The sequence below is a fragment of the Eubalaena glacialis genome, chromosome 6, assembly GCF_028564815.1.
Source record: "Eubalaena glacialis isolate mEubGla1 chromosome 6, mEubGla1.1.hap2.+ XY, whole genome shotgun sequence".
NCBI classification, from domain to species: Eukaryota; Metazoa; Chordata; class Mammalia; order Artiodactyla; family Balaenidae; genus Eubalaena; species Eubalaena glacialis.
The window spans coordinates 68,778,630-68,798,095 of NC_083721.1; the positions used below are offsets into that span (position 1 = coordinate 68,778,630).

A 19,466-nucleotide genomic window follows, 5' to 3' on the forward strand; every position below is an offset into this window, starting at 1 on the left:
TTAACAACTTTCATATATAACATACAACAGTGTTAATTATTTTTATCATGTTATACATTACATCCCTAGTATTTATCTTATAGCTGGAAGTTTGTACCTTTTGACTGCCTTTTATCTAATTTCCCCTCCCCCCAACCCCCCACTCATGGTAGCCACAGATCTGATCTTTTTCTCTGAGTTTGTTTGTTTTTGAAGTATAATTGACCTACAACACTATGTTAGTTCTTGGTACACAGCATAGTGATTTGATATTTCTGTACATTTCAAAGCGATTACCATAAGTCTAGTTGCCATCTCTCACCATACAAAGATACTACATAGTTACTGACTATACTCCCCACAATGTACATTTCATACTTGTCACTATTTTATAACTGAAAGTTTGTACCTCATCTATTTCTCTCCTCACCCTATCCACCTCCCCTCTGGCACCTGTTTGTTCCCTATATTTGTCACTCTGTTCCTTTTTATATGTTCATTTGTTTTGTTTTTTAGATTCCACATATAAGTGAAGTCATACAGTATTTGTCTTTCTCAAAGCTGATATATCTTACATGAGAAACTGCATAGTTTCTCTTCCTCATTCATTCCACTCCAGCCACAGGGGTGTTCTTGCTGTCAGAGAACACAAGAAGCGTGCTTCTGCCTTGGGGCATTTGTATTTGCTTTTTCCTGAGCCTGGACATTTTCCCCCACCTCTGTATTTTCATTACTCTCTCTCTACATTTGGATCTCTGTTCTAATGTCCCACCTTGAGGAGGCATTCCTAACTACCCTATTTAAAATAGCATCTCTCACCAATCTCCCCAGACCTATCTAAATAATGTAATACTTATCCCTACTTAGGATAAATATTACATTATATATTTGTTTATTGTCTGTCTCCCCCACTGGAATGTAAGTTCCATGACTGTAAGAACATGGATGAATTACAAAAGAATCAATGATGAGGTACTCTTTAACATATACTACTTAATGACTTTGACTGAATTTGAAGTAAAAAATTATACGTTTTTTCACTCTTCAAAATAGTCTGATCTTCTGAACCACATTTTCTCCTCATTTCCTGATGTAATTAAATCAGTGGTATAAAAGAAGGGTGATGTTGGTATGTGAAAGAAGACTAAAATATCAATAGATGCCAAGTGACACTAAAACTATGCTGAAGATTGGTGGTTTATTTTTTCTTTACAGGTAATATTAATTCTTTGAGTTGCTACTGATGTGACTAATAATCAGATTGCTTATCCTATAATTTAAAGACATAATGATGGCTAAACAGGATCACCTTGGGGTTATATTTTGTAAAACATCTACGTTATCCAAAAATATTAAATATTAAAATATTAAATATTCAATTACTACAGTTTTCCTTTTTTTATTTTAGGAAATGATTTGCAGCTGAGTGAATCAGGAAGTGACAGTGATGACTGAAGAAATATTCAGCTATAAGTATAAAGTTTATAAGACATGTGACAATTTATTTTATATTAGGAATAAAAATTCCTAAGACTGAGGAAAATGTATCTTAACTTTGATGATAAGAGAAATTTAATCTGATTCAGAATTTTCAGTTGACGTTACATTTTTTACCTTTTATGGGTACCAGCATTTTCATGTGTTTTCATTTAATCTTAACAAAACTCCTAGGAAGTTTTACAGATGCGAAAACAAACTTCAGAGGTTAGGTTACTTGCCCACATATTGTTAACAAGTGGCAGATCAGGTGTTCTGAAGTTCAGGTTCAGTGTTCTGTTTTACCACACTGCTGTTTTCAATTGTGAATGGCAAAACTGTTGATTTATAATAAATGTCCTGGTTTTAATTACATCTCTGAGCCTTTCTATCTGATATTCCTTAAATTTTGGTTGAAAATTAAGCTAAAATTTAGGGTAAAGGTGAAGCTAAGTAATTGTTTTAATGAAACAATTGTTCTCTTATCTCTCACACATTTTATCATGTTCTCTTATCTCTTTGATACTTTTTAATCATTTTCTTATTTTGCTTTTGACAGTAAAAATAAGCATTTATGTTAATGAGATAAATAATTAATATTTATACCTATAACATTTTTGAATTTGGGGGAAATGATAAATATTATAGTTGAGAGTCACTAACCAGCAGCAAGTTTTTTTTTTTAATTAATAAACTTTATTTTTAAGAGCAGTTTTAGTTTCACAGCAAAGTTGAGCAGAAAGTACAGAGAATCCTCATATACTCCCTGTTCCCACACATGCACAACTTCCCCAACTATGAACATCCTGCCCCAGAGTGGTACCTTTTTTTTTTTGTATAATTGATGAACCTACATTCACACACCATCACCCAAAGTCCATAGTTCACATTAGAGTTCACTCTTTGTGTTGTATGTTCTATGGGTGTTAACAAATGTACAATGACATTTATCCACCACTGTAGTATCATATAGGATAGTTTCACTGCCTTAAAAATCCTGTGCTCTGCCAATTCATTCCTCCACACACCAACCCCTGGTAATCAGTGATCTTTTTACTGTCTCCTTAGTTTTGCCTTTTCCAGAATATCTTATAATTGAAATCATACATTACGCATCCTTTTCAGATTGGCTTCTTTCACCTAGTAATATGCACTTAAGTTTCCTCCACGTCTTTTGCATGCCTTGATAGTTCATTTCTTTTTAGCACTGAATAATATTATTACATTGTTTGGATGTACCATAGTTTATTTATCCCCTAACTGATGATAATATAAGCGCGAAAGTAAGTTGGCTACAAAGGAACAAAAATCAGTGGGCTTTGAACTATTCCATAACACTACACTAAAACTCTAAAGTTAGTAAAGCTGCGTCAGCACAAGGTATGAGTGTGACCTATGAATTATGTATTCATCAAATATCATCTACAGTTTGGCAAGAAGGCATTCTTAGACATGTCAGAATTCAGGAATTATATCATTCACATATCATTCATGTAATAATTACTTTAGTAATTTCCAATTTATTAAGAGATGAATCAAAATTACCAACTCAAGCATGGGAAAAATATTATAAAAATATATTCTAAAAAGGTTGAAACCTTCTTCAAAGGGACTGACTCAATTCGTAGGAGTAGTATAATATATAATATATATATATTATATTGGGTTGGCTAAAAAATTCATTTGGGTTTTTCCGTAAGATGGTATGGAAAAACCTGAATGAACTTTTTGGCCAACCCAATATTTATTATAAATAAATATTTATTACAAATATATATAATCTTACCTGTGTGGTGGTTGTGTGAGTTACACATATGTAAAAAATAGTGGAGTTTTACACTTAAGATTTGTGCCTTTTAAGTTACGTTTAATTTTAAAAGTCCACAAACAAAATCAGTAGAAAAAATATTTGCAACATAGAGGGTAGCAGAGCTTTAATATAAATGATATAAAGGTAGATCTTACAAACTTACAAGAAGGGGACAAACAACTCAATAGAAAAAAGGGAATGAATCTGCAGTTCTGAAAATTATAAAAACATTTTTGTCACAGCAATCTCACTTCTAGAAATTCATTCTACAGATACATTTGACTTATTTGCAAGGTTATTATTACAGTATTATTTATAATTGCAAAAGACTTAAAAAATCTGAATGTGAACCTTTTTTTATTGATTTTTGAAGTGATTTATATAGTCTGGACACAAATTCTTTGACAATATATGTAATATGAGTATTTTCTCCCACTTTGTGAGTTGTCTTTTTACTCTTAATGGTATCTTTTGGTGAACAAAGAAGTTATTGATTTTAATACTGTCCCATACATCAATTCTTTTTCTTTTATGGTTACCATATTTTATGTCTTACTTAAGAAATCTTGGCTTATCCACAGTCGTAAAGATGCTCTCTTATGTTCTCCTCTAAAAGCTTTAATTTTTTAAACTTTGACAGATCTGTAATCTATATTGAATTGGTTTTAATGCATGGTGTAAGATATATTTACACCATGCATAAAAACATGGGTAAACATATTTTTTTCCATATGAGTATCTAGATGGTGTTTTTTTAGTTGAAAACACCGTCATTTCCCCCACTGCACTGCAGTGTCACGTTTGTCATAACTGATGCCTCAGTACATGTGTGGGTCTTTTTCTGAACTCTGTTCTGTTGCATTGGTTGCCTTATCTATCTTTGTGTCTGTTCCACTCTGTTATAATTACTATAGCTTTATAATAGGTCTCCTACTGGTTAGTGCAAATCCTCCACTATTGTTCTTCAAGATTGCCTTTGCTATTCTTCGCTTTTTGTATCTCTATATGAATTTTAAAAATCAACTTGTCATTTTCTACACTCACAAAACCTGTTGGATTTTGTGTTGCAACTATAGATTGATTTGGGGATTACTGACATTTTTGCTGAGCCTTCCAAATCATGAGCATGGTATGTCTGTCCATTTATTTAGATCTTTAATTTCTTTCAATAATGTTTTAGAGTGGTTAGTATTGATGTCTTAGACATCTTTCAATAGATTTATTCCTAGGTATTTTTTATGCTATTAGAGCTGGTATAATGTTTTAAATTCCCTTTTCTATTTGTTTTTGCTGATATTTAAATACAATTTATTTCTATGTGATGATTTTGTATTCATACACCTTGCTAAACACATGTTCCCTTTTAATTTCATATTTGCCTCTTCTCTCTGACTATATTAGTATCTGTCATTTTCAGCCTCCTTTCTGTACATGATTATAAAATATCACTCTCTTCTGTCATAATCATTGAGGTCACAAATATTTTTTACTCTTATCACTGATATTTTAGATTCTTTCACTCTATTTTTTTTATCTTTCAAGAGTTTGTACTCATTTCTATTCAGGAGTTGCTTTTCTCTTTGATCTTTTCCCTTTTATCCTTCTATCTGATTTCAACTTAGCAAAAATGATGGTGTACAAGAGGCATCTTGATAAGATAGAAAAGGCTCTAGAATAGGTCTTGGAGGCTGGGAGGCTCTTCTGTAATATTCTTCAGGCTAGACTAGGAAAAGGATTTCAAACCAGTATTCACCAAATCCCTATTATAAGAATTACCAGAGATGCTTATTAAAAATACAAGTTCTTAGATACCTACTTAGATCTATTGAATAAGACTTTTCAAAGCAAAGGCCTGTAAATTGTGTGTGGTGTGTGTGTGAATTGCTGTGGAAATTTGTAGTTATAAGTATATATACAAATATAAATATATATGTAAATATATATATCCCTAAGTGATTTTTAGCATCTGGGAAGTTTAGTTTATGTAGGACAAGATTAAGATTCCTTCCATCTCTGATACTATTCGATTTTATAAATGCTAGCATTGTATTGCCATAATCAAAAGAAGAATTTCACTTTAACAAACGAGTATCAGAGAACCAATGCCAATACTCTATAAAGTCTGGTATTTAGGGCACCTATAAGCACAAATGAATTGATGCCTTGCCTACCGGTGCTATTCCATCTGCTCTGAGAGATCAAATGCTATTCCAGAGGTACAAGGCCAGAGCAGGGGTAGCCAGTGATATAATTAGATCTTAAAAGCATCTGTGCCTCTAGTGGTTAACTTGACTAGTAAGTTTTGACTGTTCATTTGTTTTGTATCCAGAGTCATTAACCAAACTAGGTCAGAAAGGGCAGTACTTCCTGAAAGAATAACTGTAGCTTAATCATTAATATCACAAACAGAAATGAATTGGACCCTTCTTTGGGTAAAGGTTGGTGGGAGAGAAGCAGGAGGAGGAGTGAATAGAAGCTGGGAAAACATGGTCAAAGTCTAAGATGGAGTTTAGGGAGGAAAGGGTAGAGTTTCTCCTGGTCTTATTTGTCAATAACTCAAATAGGTAATGTAAGAATTTTATGAGGGATAGAGTCATAAGTTCTCATATTCTAAAATGAAATAATTCATTCTTCTGTTTCCTGACTTCTTTTTTGGTTTAGTCCTCATTTTTCTTATTGCTCTCTAGCCATTCTTTTCCTTTTTCTTTTGATTGATATCTAGATGGGCATCGTACACTCTTGTTCTTTTACCTCTTTGACTTAGCAAAAATAATACTGTCTAAAATGTATCTATCATTGTCATCTCTGTTCTTGTTCCTCCTCTGATAAGAACTAAATATTATATTCTGGAGTCATTTGGGAGTCCATTCACTGAAAATTAAGAAATATGATGTTTATAATGGTTCCTAGAAAATAACTGACTCATAATTTTTACACAAATTAAATTTTATTTACTAATGAAATGATGGATTCATTTTGAAGTGAAAAAATGAAAACACAGGGAATGAATTTAGCAAAGGAGAAGAATGGTTCCCAAATGTACATCACCAACCCTTTCCTTTGTTTTCTTCAGCTCCACCTCTTTAATTGCTTATAAGACATTTCTAGGTGAACTTCATTATGTTGAAAACCAAAAATCAACATTTTTTGTATCTCTCCAAATTCTGTTTGGAGATAACTTTCCCTCTTCGATGCATTTCATTTCCCCTACATTGCTATGTTTTTATTTCCATAGTTTCCATTCCTAAGTAATGACCACAGGCATTACTGATACTAATCTGTAGTGGCATAGTGAAAATTCCAGATCTGCCACTTACTGGCCACATGACTTTGGACAAATTACATAACCTCTTGAGACATTAGTTCCTATAAAATGGGGATAGTAGTAAGAATTAGAACATGTAGATATAATATATATGTGTGTGTGTGTGTGTGTGTGTATAAACCTTCCCCACAATAGGTGTGCAATAAATGGTAGCTATTATTACCCTGAAATCGATCTCAAAATCTGCTCTAGGCTATGCTCCAGGCATTGTGTTCTTAACTAATTTTCACTCATTTGAAATTTTCCAGCATTATACTGTCTCATCCCATGATGTGTTATTCTCACTTCCCTGTGACATAAACATTCTTTTGAACTAGTCTCTGAGACCCAATCCTTTCTTTTTCTATAGCTTTCTGCTTTGCAGGCAGCTGCTGACGCCTGACACCCACAGGGTTAAACCTAGTTGCTGAAGCCACCCCCTCTTCCCCTCCCAGTCCCCCTTTTCACAGTAGCCTGGCAGCTGTCCCAACTGCCTACTGAAGCCAAATGCTTGAAGAGAGAGAGAGAGTAAGGAGCCAGCCATGAATCTCTTCCAGAAAAATGAGTTCAAGGAAACTCCTTTTTTACCTGTCTCCCCTGAAGAGGTACCACCTCGACCCCCCAGCTTTCCAAAGAAGCCATCTCCGGTGAGTCCTCAGATTCAGTTCTGTCTCTGGTAGGAACAGACTTACTCTTTTGGTTCTCCTCCTTGGCCCCTGGAGCTTCATGCTGAGCTGTGTTAGAGCATTAAAAACTATTCTCTCTTGGAGTTAGAATTAACCTGTAAACCAAACCTAAACAGAAGTTTCCTTTAACTTAGGAGAGGAAGCAGCAGGAAGAGGTAGTCAGAGTTCTTCAGTTGGTATCCAGGACTTGGCTGTATTTCATTGTATATTCTGAGTTTCTCTGGGGTGGAAAAAAAGCAATTTGAATGTCCAGGGAAACTTGGCAAGTACTCCTTTCTGGAGAACTGTGTGTGATTGTTTTCTTCACCAAAAAAAATCTCAGCCCTTAGTTTCCCCTGTGCACAGAATCTATGCTGACCACCAAGAGAAGTTTTAGAATAGATCTAGTCTCTGTTACTGTGTTCCAGTTTACAGTGGGAGAAAGGACAGAGAAACAAGGAAGTAATAATGTTTTACTTTATACTCTTGTTAAAGCACTTCCCAATTCTTATTCAATCCTCATATCAAAATCCTGTAAATGGAGAGGATATAGACATACTAGCCAGTATTTACTGAATTCTTACTGCAGGCAAAGAGGTAACTGTAGTAGTATTCTAGAGGTGGTAGTTTCCTTGGAATAACAAAACTGAAGTATAAAGCCAAGTGTAGTGACATGGCCTGGATCAGTATGTTAACACAGCCAGTGACAGTGTTACATAGCTAGTAGAAATGTGTTAACTAAACTTCAGGTTGCATGATTCTCGAGCTGTGAGCTGGGAAGGTAATAAGACTAATTCATATTGTCTTTCAAGCAAGTTTTTATCATACATTAATGTATGTTAATATTTTGGAGGGTTGTTTTTATATATCCATGTGGATAGAAGAATGAATACATTAATTTATTTAGTTATACGTTTTCTGGTCCCAAAGAATATGAGGCTGCTTACAAAGATGTATGTACATCTTATGAATAAGAAAAGGCAATAAAAATCTCATGATAAGATTCGATTGAACCAAGGACACATATCTCCATCCCCCTCTCATATTGGCTGGGCTATCATAATGAGTAGGGATTTGAAATAAAACATGATGTTTCTTTTATTCTGACTGATACAGTGCATGAAATAGCGTAGTCCTTTTAATGCCCAAAAGGATTAGCATGAAAATGTTATAGAATCTCTCTTTCATAGAAAGAATGGACATTTAATTTGACAAGATTTAAGAACTCTCTGCCCAAGGTCAAGGTGATCAATCATCTTACCTTTAAGAATCTGTACTGGGCTCTGTGCCTGGCTTCAGTAGCCACTGAATGGGAAGCCTTCATATTGCTAGGATTTCTCCCAGCACAGTGAATGGGGCAAGTGGGAACAGAAAGGTTAATCCGCACAGTGGAGCTAAGCAGGATACTGACATCTGAGTGTGACTGCCTGGACATCAAGTGCTCCAGAGGCCAACCCTTTGTTTTGTTCCTGAAAATAAGTATGATTATTCTCCTACCCAGAACCCCAGGCTTTTCATTTAGTACTTGTGGGAAGATGAACAGGTCCTGGTGTCTAGTATCAAGGAATGCCTGAGCAGTTTCATGTTAAATGAATTGAGGAAAAAAGTAATATTCAGAATAGCTTCTCACCGCTAAATCAGCAATGCAGGCACTTTTAATGTGATACTGGCTGTTTCATGAAGAGCAGGGGCCATTGTTTCACACGACCTATCATGGCAACCTAAAATAAATGATTTTTTTCTGTTGTGGAGCAATCTAATGGTTTAAACAGGGAAATATAGTTCATGCTTGAACCATTGCCTTTTTGTTTCTTAGAAAATCTGTGGCTCCAACTATCCACTGAGTATTGTCTTCATTGTGGTGAATGAATTCTGTGAGCGCTTTTCCTATTATGGCATGAAAGGTAATTTTGTGTCCCCGAGTCCTACTCTTCTGCACTCACTCTCACCCCATGTTTGTAACAACCTGTCTCATACGCACTTATTTCCCTTATCTACTCTTTCTGCCTTCATCCAATTGGTCCTTTCCTTTGGCGAAGACTTCCAAAAAATGCCTCATGGGATTTCACCTACTAACTCATACAGGCCAAGAACAGAAAGGCCAAGTGGAAATCAGAACACAGCCTATGAGAATATAAGTGGAAAAACTCTCATCATCGACATTCCATTCTTCATTTCTGTTCCTCAGGTCTATGGATTATATCATTGCTGGGAAGGAGAAGGAAGGGATATTAGAAGCCCCATGTTATCTTTTGGATTGGCCTAAGTGATGCTATGTACACATAGACTGAAGGGAGGAGTATTGCATTTGTATACTAAGCATAGCCCCATTCACTCCCACAACTCCAAGGGGCCCTGCTTCTACTGCCCAGCAATCACCCCTCATCACTTCACTGATAGGAGTGTTGAAGGTCAAGATCAACTTCAAAGACCATATCAAATGTTCTTCTGCTCCATAAATCATTTTAATGCATCTATTTTGTTTTGTCTCTCTTTTTTTGCTTCAGCTGTGCTGACCCTGTATTTCCTGTATTTCCTGCACTGGAGTGAAGACACTTCCACATCTGTATACCATGCCTTCAGCAGCCTCTGTTATTTCACTCCCATCCTGGGAGCAGCCATTGCTGACTCATGGTTGGGAAAATTCAAGTAAGGATGATGGGAGGTCACAGTCCAAGAAGCTGCACATATTAATTGTGCAGAGACTATCACTTCTAGCCTCTTGCTTCCAAGCAAGAACATACTTATGTCATCCATGACAAATAAGAATCTCTCTCAGACTGACAATACAGAAAGGTTTTGTCTCTTCATTATCAGTTTTTCCAATATTTTTATACCCTTTTCAATCAGCAGGGTTTTTTTCTTTTATCTAATTTTAATCTTCCATTCTGTAATTTAAGACTAGTTCTTGTTCTGATCTCAGGTGATAGAGATTGCTACCCACAAGAAAATTTATAATTCAATGTAGTTATTTAATATGCTATCCATCTCTTCTCTAGATTGAGTCATCCCAACACTTTTACTATCTTCTTATGAATCCCTCTTTTTAGCTCTTTTACCATCTCTGCTTCTCTTCTCTAACCTCCTTCTGTAGTATCTTTCTTAAGAATATAATAAATATTTTCATGAGTTAGACTAATGGTCTATTCAGTTCAGTATCTTTTAAGTCCCTGAAAATAGCACCAAGAGGTATGTTTGGGATAGTGTTATTTTTGTCCCCTATAACATCATCCTCATGGGCTAGAGATGGCTCTTAGATATCCATCACTCAGGTATTTTCTGTGGACTTGTCATCTATGGAATTGTCTAAATTAGCATTTCTCAAAGTGCATTCTGTTGAAAATTGGTTGTATAGGATCTAATGAATGTTATGTGGGAACATAAAGCTCTCATAGTCAAATAAGTTTGGAAAATGCTAGGCTGAATAAAGCTAAAAAGGTATCTTTACTGCATGACTTCTTACAGCCTTTAACATGTGAATTCATACTATAAAATATCCAAGAGGAGGTTATGGTATGTAGTATTTTCCAAACTTATTTAACCATGGAATATTTTTTCGGGATTACTTGTGGACCTAGTGTTCCAAGGAATCCTCTTTAGTAAACATTGGTTTCTATCTCACTTTGGCCTAGATATATTCATTCTTCTAAAGTTTTTAATCAGCACCCAGTATAGCGCTACAACCACAACTTAGTGCTAAACACAGTTTCTTGCCTTGGGAAAGGTATGGCAGGTGGCTGAGATCTATGTTTGCTGCTTATGTAGTAGTAGTTACCGAGTCCATCCAGATAGAGGGTTGGCACTATGTGCAGAAAGAAAGTATAAACCATGGTATATAGTCTTCATTCAGTTATAGAATAAAAGACTCACATATATCACGTAGTAATTTTATTTATTTTTAAAATGACTTCCTTTAAGATTGAAAAAGTATAGATCCGAGATTTGGTAAGCAATAGCTTCCTGACTATTTCAGAGGAAATTTAGCAACCTCCACTTGTGCCCTCAATCTCAATCCTCAATCCTTTTTTTAATTTTTTTGAATTTATTTTTATTGAGGTATAACTTACATAAAGTACACAAATCCAAAAGTCTTAAATGTACAGCTGGATGAATTTTTACAAATGTATCACCGTCACCTAGATCACTCTCCTTGGTGTCTTTGTACCCTCAATACCTCCGTCTCTTGCCTTCAAATTCTTCCTCAGAGACACTCTTGTCCTGTACCTAGAAGCAAGGGCAAATATGAGATCTTTAAACAAACAAAATTATTGTTAACCTTTCTTTTTCTATCTTCTTTGTCTTATTACCACTACCTTCAGATTTTTAAAAGAATCACTTATTATTTGTTGCCTTCCTTTCTCACTCTTCATTATCGCTCCTTAGGGTAGAGTAATGTAATGCAGTGCAGTAGAATCCAATTAGATTCAACTTAAGCTGATTGAGTTTAATTCAGTAAATGTTTACTGAGCAACTTCTATTTGTCCAAAGAACCATGAGGCATAAAAAGATGAATAAGACATAATACCTGCTTCATGTTGTTCATATTCAACTAGCTTTAATACAAAGCAGATTACGGTAAGTGAAATAATATATAGTATGTCATCTTTTTATCCTATTGAAATTCTTCTCTCTAAGATCACTGGTAATGATCTCTTTGTTATCAAACCCAGTGGTCCTTTCTAAATTCTTATTCACTTTGAACGTGTTTTAACATTTTAGTCTGTTATCACTCCTAAATTCTTAAAACTTCCTGGGCTTCTCTAACACTGTATTTTCCGGTTCTTTTACTTTTTTGGATTCTTCCTCATTTGGCTTTTCTTTTGCTTTTTGTTTACTTTACTCTTTCCTGAATGTAGGCATTTCCCCAGTGTACACCTTTTACCCTCTTCCCTTTCTCCAGATTCTCCCTCAGCAAGCTCTGCAGTGTCAATTTTACCTATATGCTAATGGCTCCTCAAACTCTGTAATCTTAACCTGTCACTCAAGCGCCCTTATGCATTATAACTGCACATTAGCATTCATCTCCTGGATATTCCACCTTATCCTCTCTCCTAGCTTTCCTATACTCCCACATCCAATCAGTTTTCAAATTCTGCCAATTCTATTTCTATAATCTCTCTCACTTTCTCCCTCCTCAACACTGAATCCCACGGCCATCAATCGCCACTACTCTAGTTTTGGTTTTCATTAGCCTCTAAATTGGGCTATTGAAATGGACGTGTACGATGTTTTCATTGCTTCCCATATCTTTTGTTCACAATTGAGTCTATGCACTACTGTCAAATTAATCTTCCTAAAAGAAATCTCTGTTCATATTACTACTCTGCTCAAAAATTTCTGCTAACACACTGTCTACTAATCTCATCCAACTTACCTTTCTGCTCTTATTGTCATACTCCCTTTCAAAAATGTACACTAGAGAAAAACCAAATACTAATATTTACCTAATGATAACCAGGGACATTTCTTTTCCATGTCTGTTTGCATAGTTTCTACTTCATGGAATCTCCTTCCTCCCCAGCCTTCGATGTCCAAACCCTTTAAGGCTCAGTTCAAATTCCACCTATGCAATGGAGTATTCTCTGCCCCTCACCTTTCACCACTAGCCAGAAGTAATCTAAAGTTCTCTGAACTCCTTATTTTTTACCCTCATGTGACATTTACCAAACTCTGTCGTATCATAACTATTGTATATGAATCTAATACCTTCTTCAGACACTTAGAAGACAAAGTCTCATTTATATTTTTATCCACAGCACCTAGAACAGTGCCTGGTACATAACAGGCCCACAGCAAGTGTTTCAATTAATAAATTTATTCACCCTCAGATACTCAAATGTAGGCACAAGACTGAGGTAGGTGTGGGCAGGTGTGAAGATGACTTATTTTGTTGTGGGTATTGTGGTTGCTTTTTTTTTTTTAATCTCTACTTCAGCTACTTTTTAAAAATAAATTTATTTATTTATTTATTTATTTATTTTTTCTGCTTAAAACCAGATTCATTTATTATATCACAATTCTGTAAGTGAGAAGTTGGAGCCAGTCAGTTGGCTCACAGGTCTGGGTGTCTCCTAGGTTGGACTCTGGCGAATAATCTACCATCAGCCTCATTCATTGTTGGCTGAATTCATTTCCTTGTCATTGTAGGTGCTTATTTTCTTGCCATCTTTCAGGTGGAGGTGTCCCCTTTCCTTGACACGTGGTTCTTTCCATATTCAGGCTATCATTATGGCGTATCAAACCCTTCTCGAACTTTGAATCTCTTCCCCTTCTGTTACCAGAGAAAAGTCTCTGCTTTTAAGGGGTCATATGATTAGATCAGGCTCATCTAGTTAATCTCCCTATCTTACTGTCAATTGTGTCATATAATATAACATAATTAAAGAAGTGACATCTCATTATAGTCATAGGTTCCAGGGATTAGGGTGAGACATCACTGGGGGGGGGGGGGTGGATTTCAGCAATTCTGCCTGGCACCATGGCATACAACAATAAGGGGTAGTGACAAAGAGCATCCTTACATCAACATCTGCTTTGTGCCTCAAGAGTAATAGCCTTGATTACCTTTGACACTTGATAATAATAAAAGAAATATTTATTTGATGACAACATTTTAAATTAATTCCTGAAATAGAAGAACACTGACATTTGTGAAAATATGAGAAAAGTTCTGTCCGTTTATAGTAAAGAAAATATTTCCTCTTTTTGAACAAAGATGATTTTTTGAAGCTCTATAAAAAAAGAAATAGGATTATAAAAATATCTAAGTCCCAAGGTTCCAATAGATTCTGCTAGGTGTGCGACTTTCTGGATACTTTCCTTTTTCCTAAGGAAGGAGCTATTTGAGCATCGTGTAACTTTCTACCATTAATTCTCTTGGAACACGAAATTATCGCCTCTGTGTATCCTCTGCACTGCATCCAGGGCAACCACACTCACATATTAAGGTAGCAGGCCCAGCATTTATCTATAAATTTAGAGCCTTTCGTACTGTGAAAACATCATGGACTAATAAAAAACATCTAGGAATTGTTATGAGTTGCCTGAGATACTTTCCCCATAAATTTTTAAATTATTACTTAATTTTGATATTTCTTTCTTTGGAAATAGATTCTCTGTTGATTTTACAAGAAACCATAAATTCTTAAGGAGTGATCAGTCAACTATTAGCTTTGCACTATTTCAAGCAAACGACAATATTACGTGATAATAAAGTAGTGAACTTCTTAAATTAGACATGTGCATTAAAACAAACCCTTCCTGGTTGGAAACCCAAGTGACTGTCATTAGCCACTTTAGTATCACAGCAGGTTACACAAATTATTATTACATTTAATTAGCATTCTGACAAGTTGAGGAATTCTTTACCTGCATTCAGATTACACACAGAAAATGATTTGAAAGCATTTCCTGCCTTGAAAGCACCAAAGCAAATCAAAGAAATCAGCTCCAATCTTATCTTTGACTGTGTTGGGTCTTCGTTGCTGTGTGCGGGCTTTCTCTAGTTGCGGCGAGCGGGCTTCTCATTGCGGTGGCTCTCTTGTTGCAGAGCACGGGCTCTAGGTGCATGGGCTTCAGTAGTTGTGGCACACGGGCTCAGTAATTGTGGCTCACGGGCCTAGTTGCTCCGTGACATGTGAGATCTTCCCAGACCAGGGCTCGAACCCGTGTCCCCTGCACTGGCAGGCAGATTCTTAACCATTTCGCCACCAGGGAAGCCCTGTGGTTGCTTTTTAAATAACAAAACTCTTTGGGGGATGAATTGGTATCTCTTTCTGAGAGAAAGTGAGTTGGAGAACTTGTTGTTGTCTGGAGTAACTTGTTCTGTCGGGGTGTGTGTGAGCTCACGTGTACAAAAACAATGATGACAGCAACATAAGAATATAAGTATTTAAAACTCCTCTCCTTTTCTTCAGATGTTATCTTCAGGATGAAAAACATCCTATAACATTAGAAACATCTGAATTTAGTAAACAACTTCTATTAAAAGTGCTTCCTCTGTTTGCAGTCCCAGAATCATAGCTTTGTTAAGAGAAAATGGGTACCCAGGGTCCCTGACTCTTGTATAAGGAACTCCCTATGTCAGGAAAGAGGTGAACCTTCCTTCAGGGCTACACATAAGAAAGAGTAGCCAGTGGATATACAATGGAAAAGAAAATTTTTAAGCATGGACACTGGCTTTTTATGATTTCTATAAACATCTACTGAGAGGGTTAATTACATGCTCAGATGCAATTTTTGATGCCTAGTTGCTTTTAAGAGAGAATAGCATTTTTAGTCATAGTCCCTAGTGTTGGTTTTTACCTTGTGACCTGTGCCTATCACTCTGGACTCCTGATCATGGCAATCACTAAAAGCCACTCTCTTAAATGTGTTTATTGCCAAATATGCTTTTGGATGTCTTCTCTACAATTTCTGTTTTTTTTGAGTGTGTCTATAGCATGTCCTTCCGCCACTATTTTTTTTTTTTTGTCTCATCAGAGCTGACCCTCTTTATGCTAGGTCTCTTCCTCTGCCATCAGAGGAAGTATGTATAATAATATATGCCTACTGCACATACTCCTTCTCAGTTCCTAAACTTTAATTAAAAATGTCTCTGGCTTTTGATATTCTTACGGTTAAATAAAATTTAAAACTTCTTTCTCTTCCCTTTCCTTTTTCCACATTAACTTGTTCATGATAAAACTGAAGGAATGCTGGGCTGTAAGAAAGTAGAAGTTCTAGACCTAATCCTAATACTAATTAGAATGTCACCTTAAAAATATCCTTTGACTTCTCTGGATTTCACTTTCCTCATTTGCAAATGGAAGATTGGTCAAGTCTATCTAAAACAGAACTGTGTCCTGTGGTTGGGATTGTAATGACCCCAGTGACTCCATTTCAAATGCAGAATTTCCAAGTCTCTCTTGACTTCTCTCTCCTTCTGTTAAAGTTCTCTGCCATTAGCTTCCTGTCTTATATTCTTCACATTCTAGACTAATTCCCTGAATCTTTCACCTAGAAGGTTGCCTGTTTTCCTTTTAAGGCACTTACACTTCTCTCATTCATTTAGTCCAGCAACCTGATATTGCCCTGTTCTCCCAACGCAGACTATCACTCCAGCTCAGACTCCTTTTGTTTTTTCTCTGTGATGATTTAGCATAGATCATCTATTTTGTGTTCATAATTGTTGGCCTTTTTTTCAGTCCCTTTTTATTCCCTTTCTTTCTATTCATTCTTTTTATTCCAATGAAGGGAACTTTTCTCCAGAAGATGCTACAAGGCCTTTTGGAAAAGGCTGCCCCCTCCCCTAATATTAATTAGCCCTGGTTTAGTCACTCAGCTTTCTTATCCCCTGCTTCCCATTATAAACCCTCTAAGATCCCTTCCCTGGAGAGCCAACCTAGGAAGATTAGGCATTTAGAATGAGAAATCCACATTCTGAGATTTCTGACATCTCCAGCCTCTCTCTGCTACCTTCATTCCATTCTTTATATTCCACATTAGCATATAACACTTCAAAATCACAGAAGTAAGCTATATAATTTCCAAGGTTCCTTCTAGTATTAATATTCTACTTATATATAAAGAGAATACTGGTGTCCTAATACAAATAATACACATTGTATATTTGGTAGTATGCCATGTTTCAGTGTGTATATCTCTACATATGTTCTTACTGGAATTCCTCACTCTTCTACTTCCTGTTTGTCATTCAGATTTTTTTGAAAAACAACATAACAACAAGTCCCTATCAACTGCATGAGCTATATCACCGGACAGTCTGTTCAAAGACCCTGGTTCCTTTCTTACCCTTGGGAAATTGTCCATGAGGAAACTGTGGTGGGGATTACAATTAACCCAAGTGTTCAGACTGAACCTGAGAGCCCTTTACCTCTCTATATATCCCAGTGATTGTGTTTAGAGAAAGTTCTTTGTGTTAACCATCCCTTTTTTCCTGTTTATGTGACATTCTTTCTTGACCATGATGGATTTCTAGAGCCAAAGACATTCCTTGGAAGAAACCTCAGGTCAAAGTATCCTGTTCTTCTGGTTCTCCTTACTTAAAACATTATCGCTGGCTACAAATCCAACCTGGTCATGACATATCTACACAAGATCAGGGGTACTCTGTGTTTGTGTGGGGTTAGTGAGGGAAAAGAGAGAGCAGGTATGAGAAAGGAATGTCCATTATCTCTAACACTACAGGGTAAAGAGTTACTGTCTCTTTTTCTAGACTGTTTCATTCACCATTATTATTTCTATTTGCATATCTCAGGTAATTCTTTCCTCCTCCACCCCCTCCTCCTGCCACTCCTTTTATCCTGGCACTGAGAACAGTATGAACTCTGAGTCTGTAATTACTCAAATCTCTGAATTCTGTTTGTAGACTGACTGATTTAACTCTCTCAACAGGACAATCATCTATCTCTCCTTGGTGTATGTGCTTGGCCATGTGATCAAGTCCATGGGTGCCTTACCAATACTGGGGGGACAAATGTTACACACGTGAGTAAAGTCATGGAATAAACTAAACCACTTTTCCTCCATTGGGCAGGTAAATGTCTCACACATTCATTACAGATGTTTTTCTGTCTTCTTACCAATGATGTCCCTTTATTTTCCAATCTGTTTTAATACCAAATCGGTTAAGGAAAAAACTTTGACCAGTTAAACTCTTTCCTGCTTTATCTGAGCTCATTTGTTTTTATTAAATATTTGGGGACTAGTAGAATGCCCAGTTAGTATCCTTTTCATAAAAACTCTTCATGTGCTTGAAGACATTAAAACCTTCATGCCCTCCATATTCCCTCACCTATTCACCCATCCACACATTGTACCTTTACCAGAGTTAAAAAAAAATGTCTGTGATGTTTCCTTATAATACATTGTAGAATTCATTTTCAAAGCTTAGAGTATTTCCATTTATGTGTAGTTCCATATATTCCAGTTGCTCTATCCCTCTTTACTTAGCTCTTGATGTTTATGATGCCAGAGACTCTTGATAGATTCTGATGTCTGTCGGTTCAGTCAGTAGAGAGGATTAGAGTTGTTCAAGAAGCAGGTCATACATATTCATGTTTATACTGTGCCTATATGTGTATTTTCCAATGAGTTAAGAATTTTGTTTGAAATTTAATAAATATTAGATACCTCCTTATTGTTGTCCCCTCAGAAATCAGTGACACTTCTGCTATTAGTTATGACTAGTTTAACATTTTATTTTGTGGTTACTAAGGATATGTGGGATAAGGGTTCACAAGGTCATTCTATTGAAGTGTCCCTTTGACTAAGACAAGATTGAGAACCAGTGCTTTAACTTTGGAGTTCCTTCAGTATCTGCTTCTATCTGTTGTGCACAAGGGGTAAATGAAACTATCAGGGACAAATCTCACCATGTAATGTATACTTTCTGGCAGAAACTCAAGGATTATAAGTGTACCTGAGTCTCCCCTAGGAGTGAAGGCATATGGAAAATGCCCACAGTGTAGAAATGTGAAGGAGGTCTTTGCCCTTGTACACATTTTTTTTCTCTTGTAGCTCTATATTTCATTTCTACAGTTGTGTTTAGTATCAATATGGTTAGTACTCTCACCTCTCCATTTCAGAGTCCTATCAATGGTCGGCCTGAGTCTAATAGCTTTGGGGACAGGAGGTATCAAACCCTGTGTGGCAGCTTTTGGTGGAGACCAGTTTGAAGAAAAACTTGTAAGAGTCCTGTAATTTCTGTGTTTTCAAGAATGTAGAGCAGGTATCAAATGGCAGGTAACCATTTGCCAAGATTGAAGTGATCCACTAGTCAGATCATATCTGAGGAGCTGTGTTCAGTGCTGGGTACTGGTCATTAATAGAGGGAAAAACTGCAACATTTCAAAGGAAAGTGACCAGGGTGGTAGATGGACTAAAAGATGCTCTTATGAAGAAAAGTTGAGGGAAATGGAGATATTTACAGCCTGGATAAGATAAGAATTAAAGAGAATATTTTAGCTGTCTATAGATATTTGAAGGATGTCAGTAATTAAACCAAAGATCAATGGCTGAAAGCTATAGGAAGCTGGCTTCTGGCTTGATGGAAAGAAAAACTTCAAATAGTTGGAAGTAGTGAGTTTACTCTCACTTGAGGTACTTAAGAAGATACATGGTAATCACTTTGGGAATGGGAGGTGATGAGTAGTATGGAGATGATTTAAGCATCTCTAGCTTTGAGATTCTATGAAAGGGGAAAAGGACCATTTGGAATAAAACAGAATGA

The 19,466-nt window shown here is 36.1% G+C and overlaps 2 protein-coding genes across 7 annotated transcripts in view; both read left to right on the top strand.

Moving 5' to 3' along the window:
• Positions 1-7,216, top strand: part of EAF2 (ELL associated factor 2) — a 53,725-nt gene extending 46,509 nt beyond the window's left edge. Inside the window, exon 6 of one of the 2 annotated variants that reach the window (XM_061194234.1) lies at positions 7,025-7,216. In XM_061194234.1, the coding sequence (XP_061050217.1) occupies positions 7,025-7,101 (77 nt within the window). In that variant the 3' untranslated portion in view covers positions 7,102-7,216. Of the gene's footprint in view, positions 1-1,387; positions 1,831-7,024 lie in introns of those variants that run through there. The other variant, XM_061194235.1, reaches the window with a different exon arrangement.
• SLC15A2 (solute carrier family 15 member 2) overlaps positions 7,112-19,466 on the top strand; it is a 36,374-nt gene continuing 24,019 nt past the window's right edge. For 4 of the 5 annotated variants that reach the window (XM_061194229.1, XM_061194231.1, XM_061194232.1 and 1 more), the window contains exons 1-5: positions 7,112-7,216; positions 9,051-9,138; positions 9,742-9,883; positions 17,630-17,722; positions 18,823-18,922. In XM_061194229.1, coding sequence (XP_061050212.1) covers positions 7,112-7,216; positions 9,051-9,138; positions 9,742-9,883; positions 17,630-17,722; positions 18,823-18,922 — 528 coding nt within the window. Of the gene's footprint in view, positions 7,217-9,050; positions 9,139-9,741; positions 9,884-17,629; positions 17,723-18,822; positions 18,923-19,466 lie in introns of those variants that run through there. The other variant, XM_061194233.1, reaches the window with a different exon arrangement.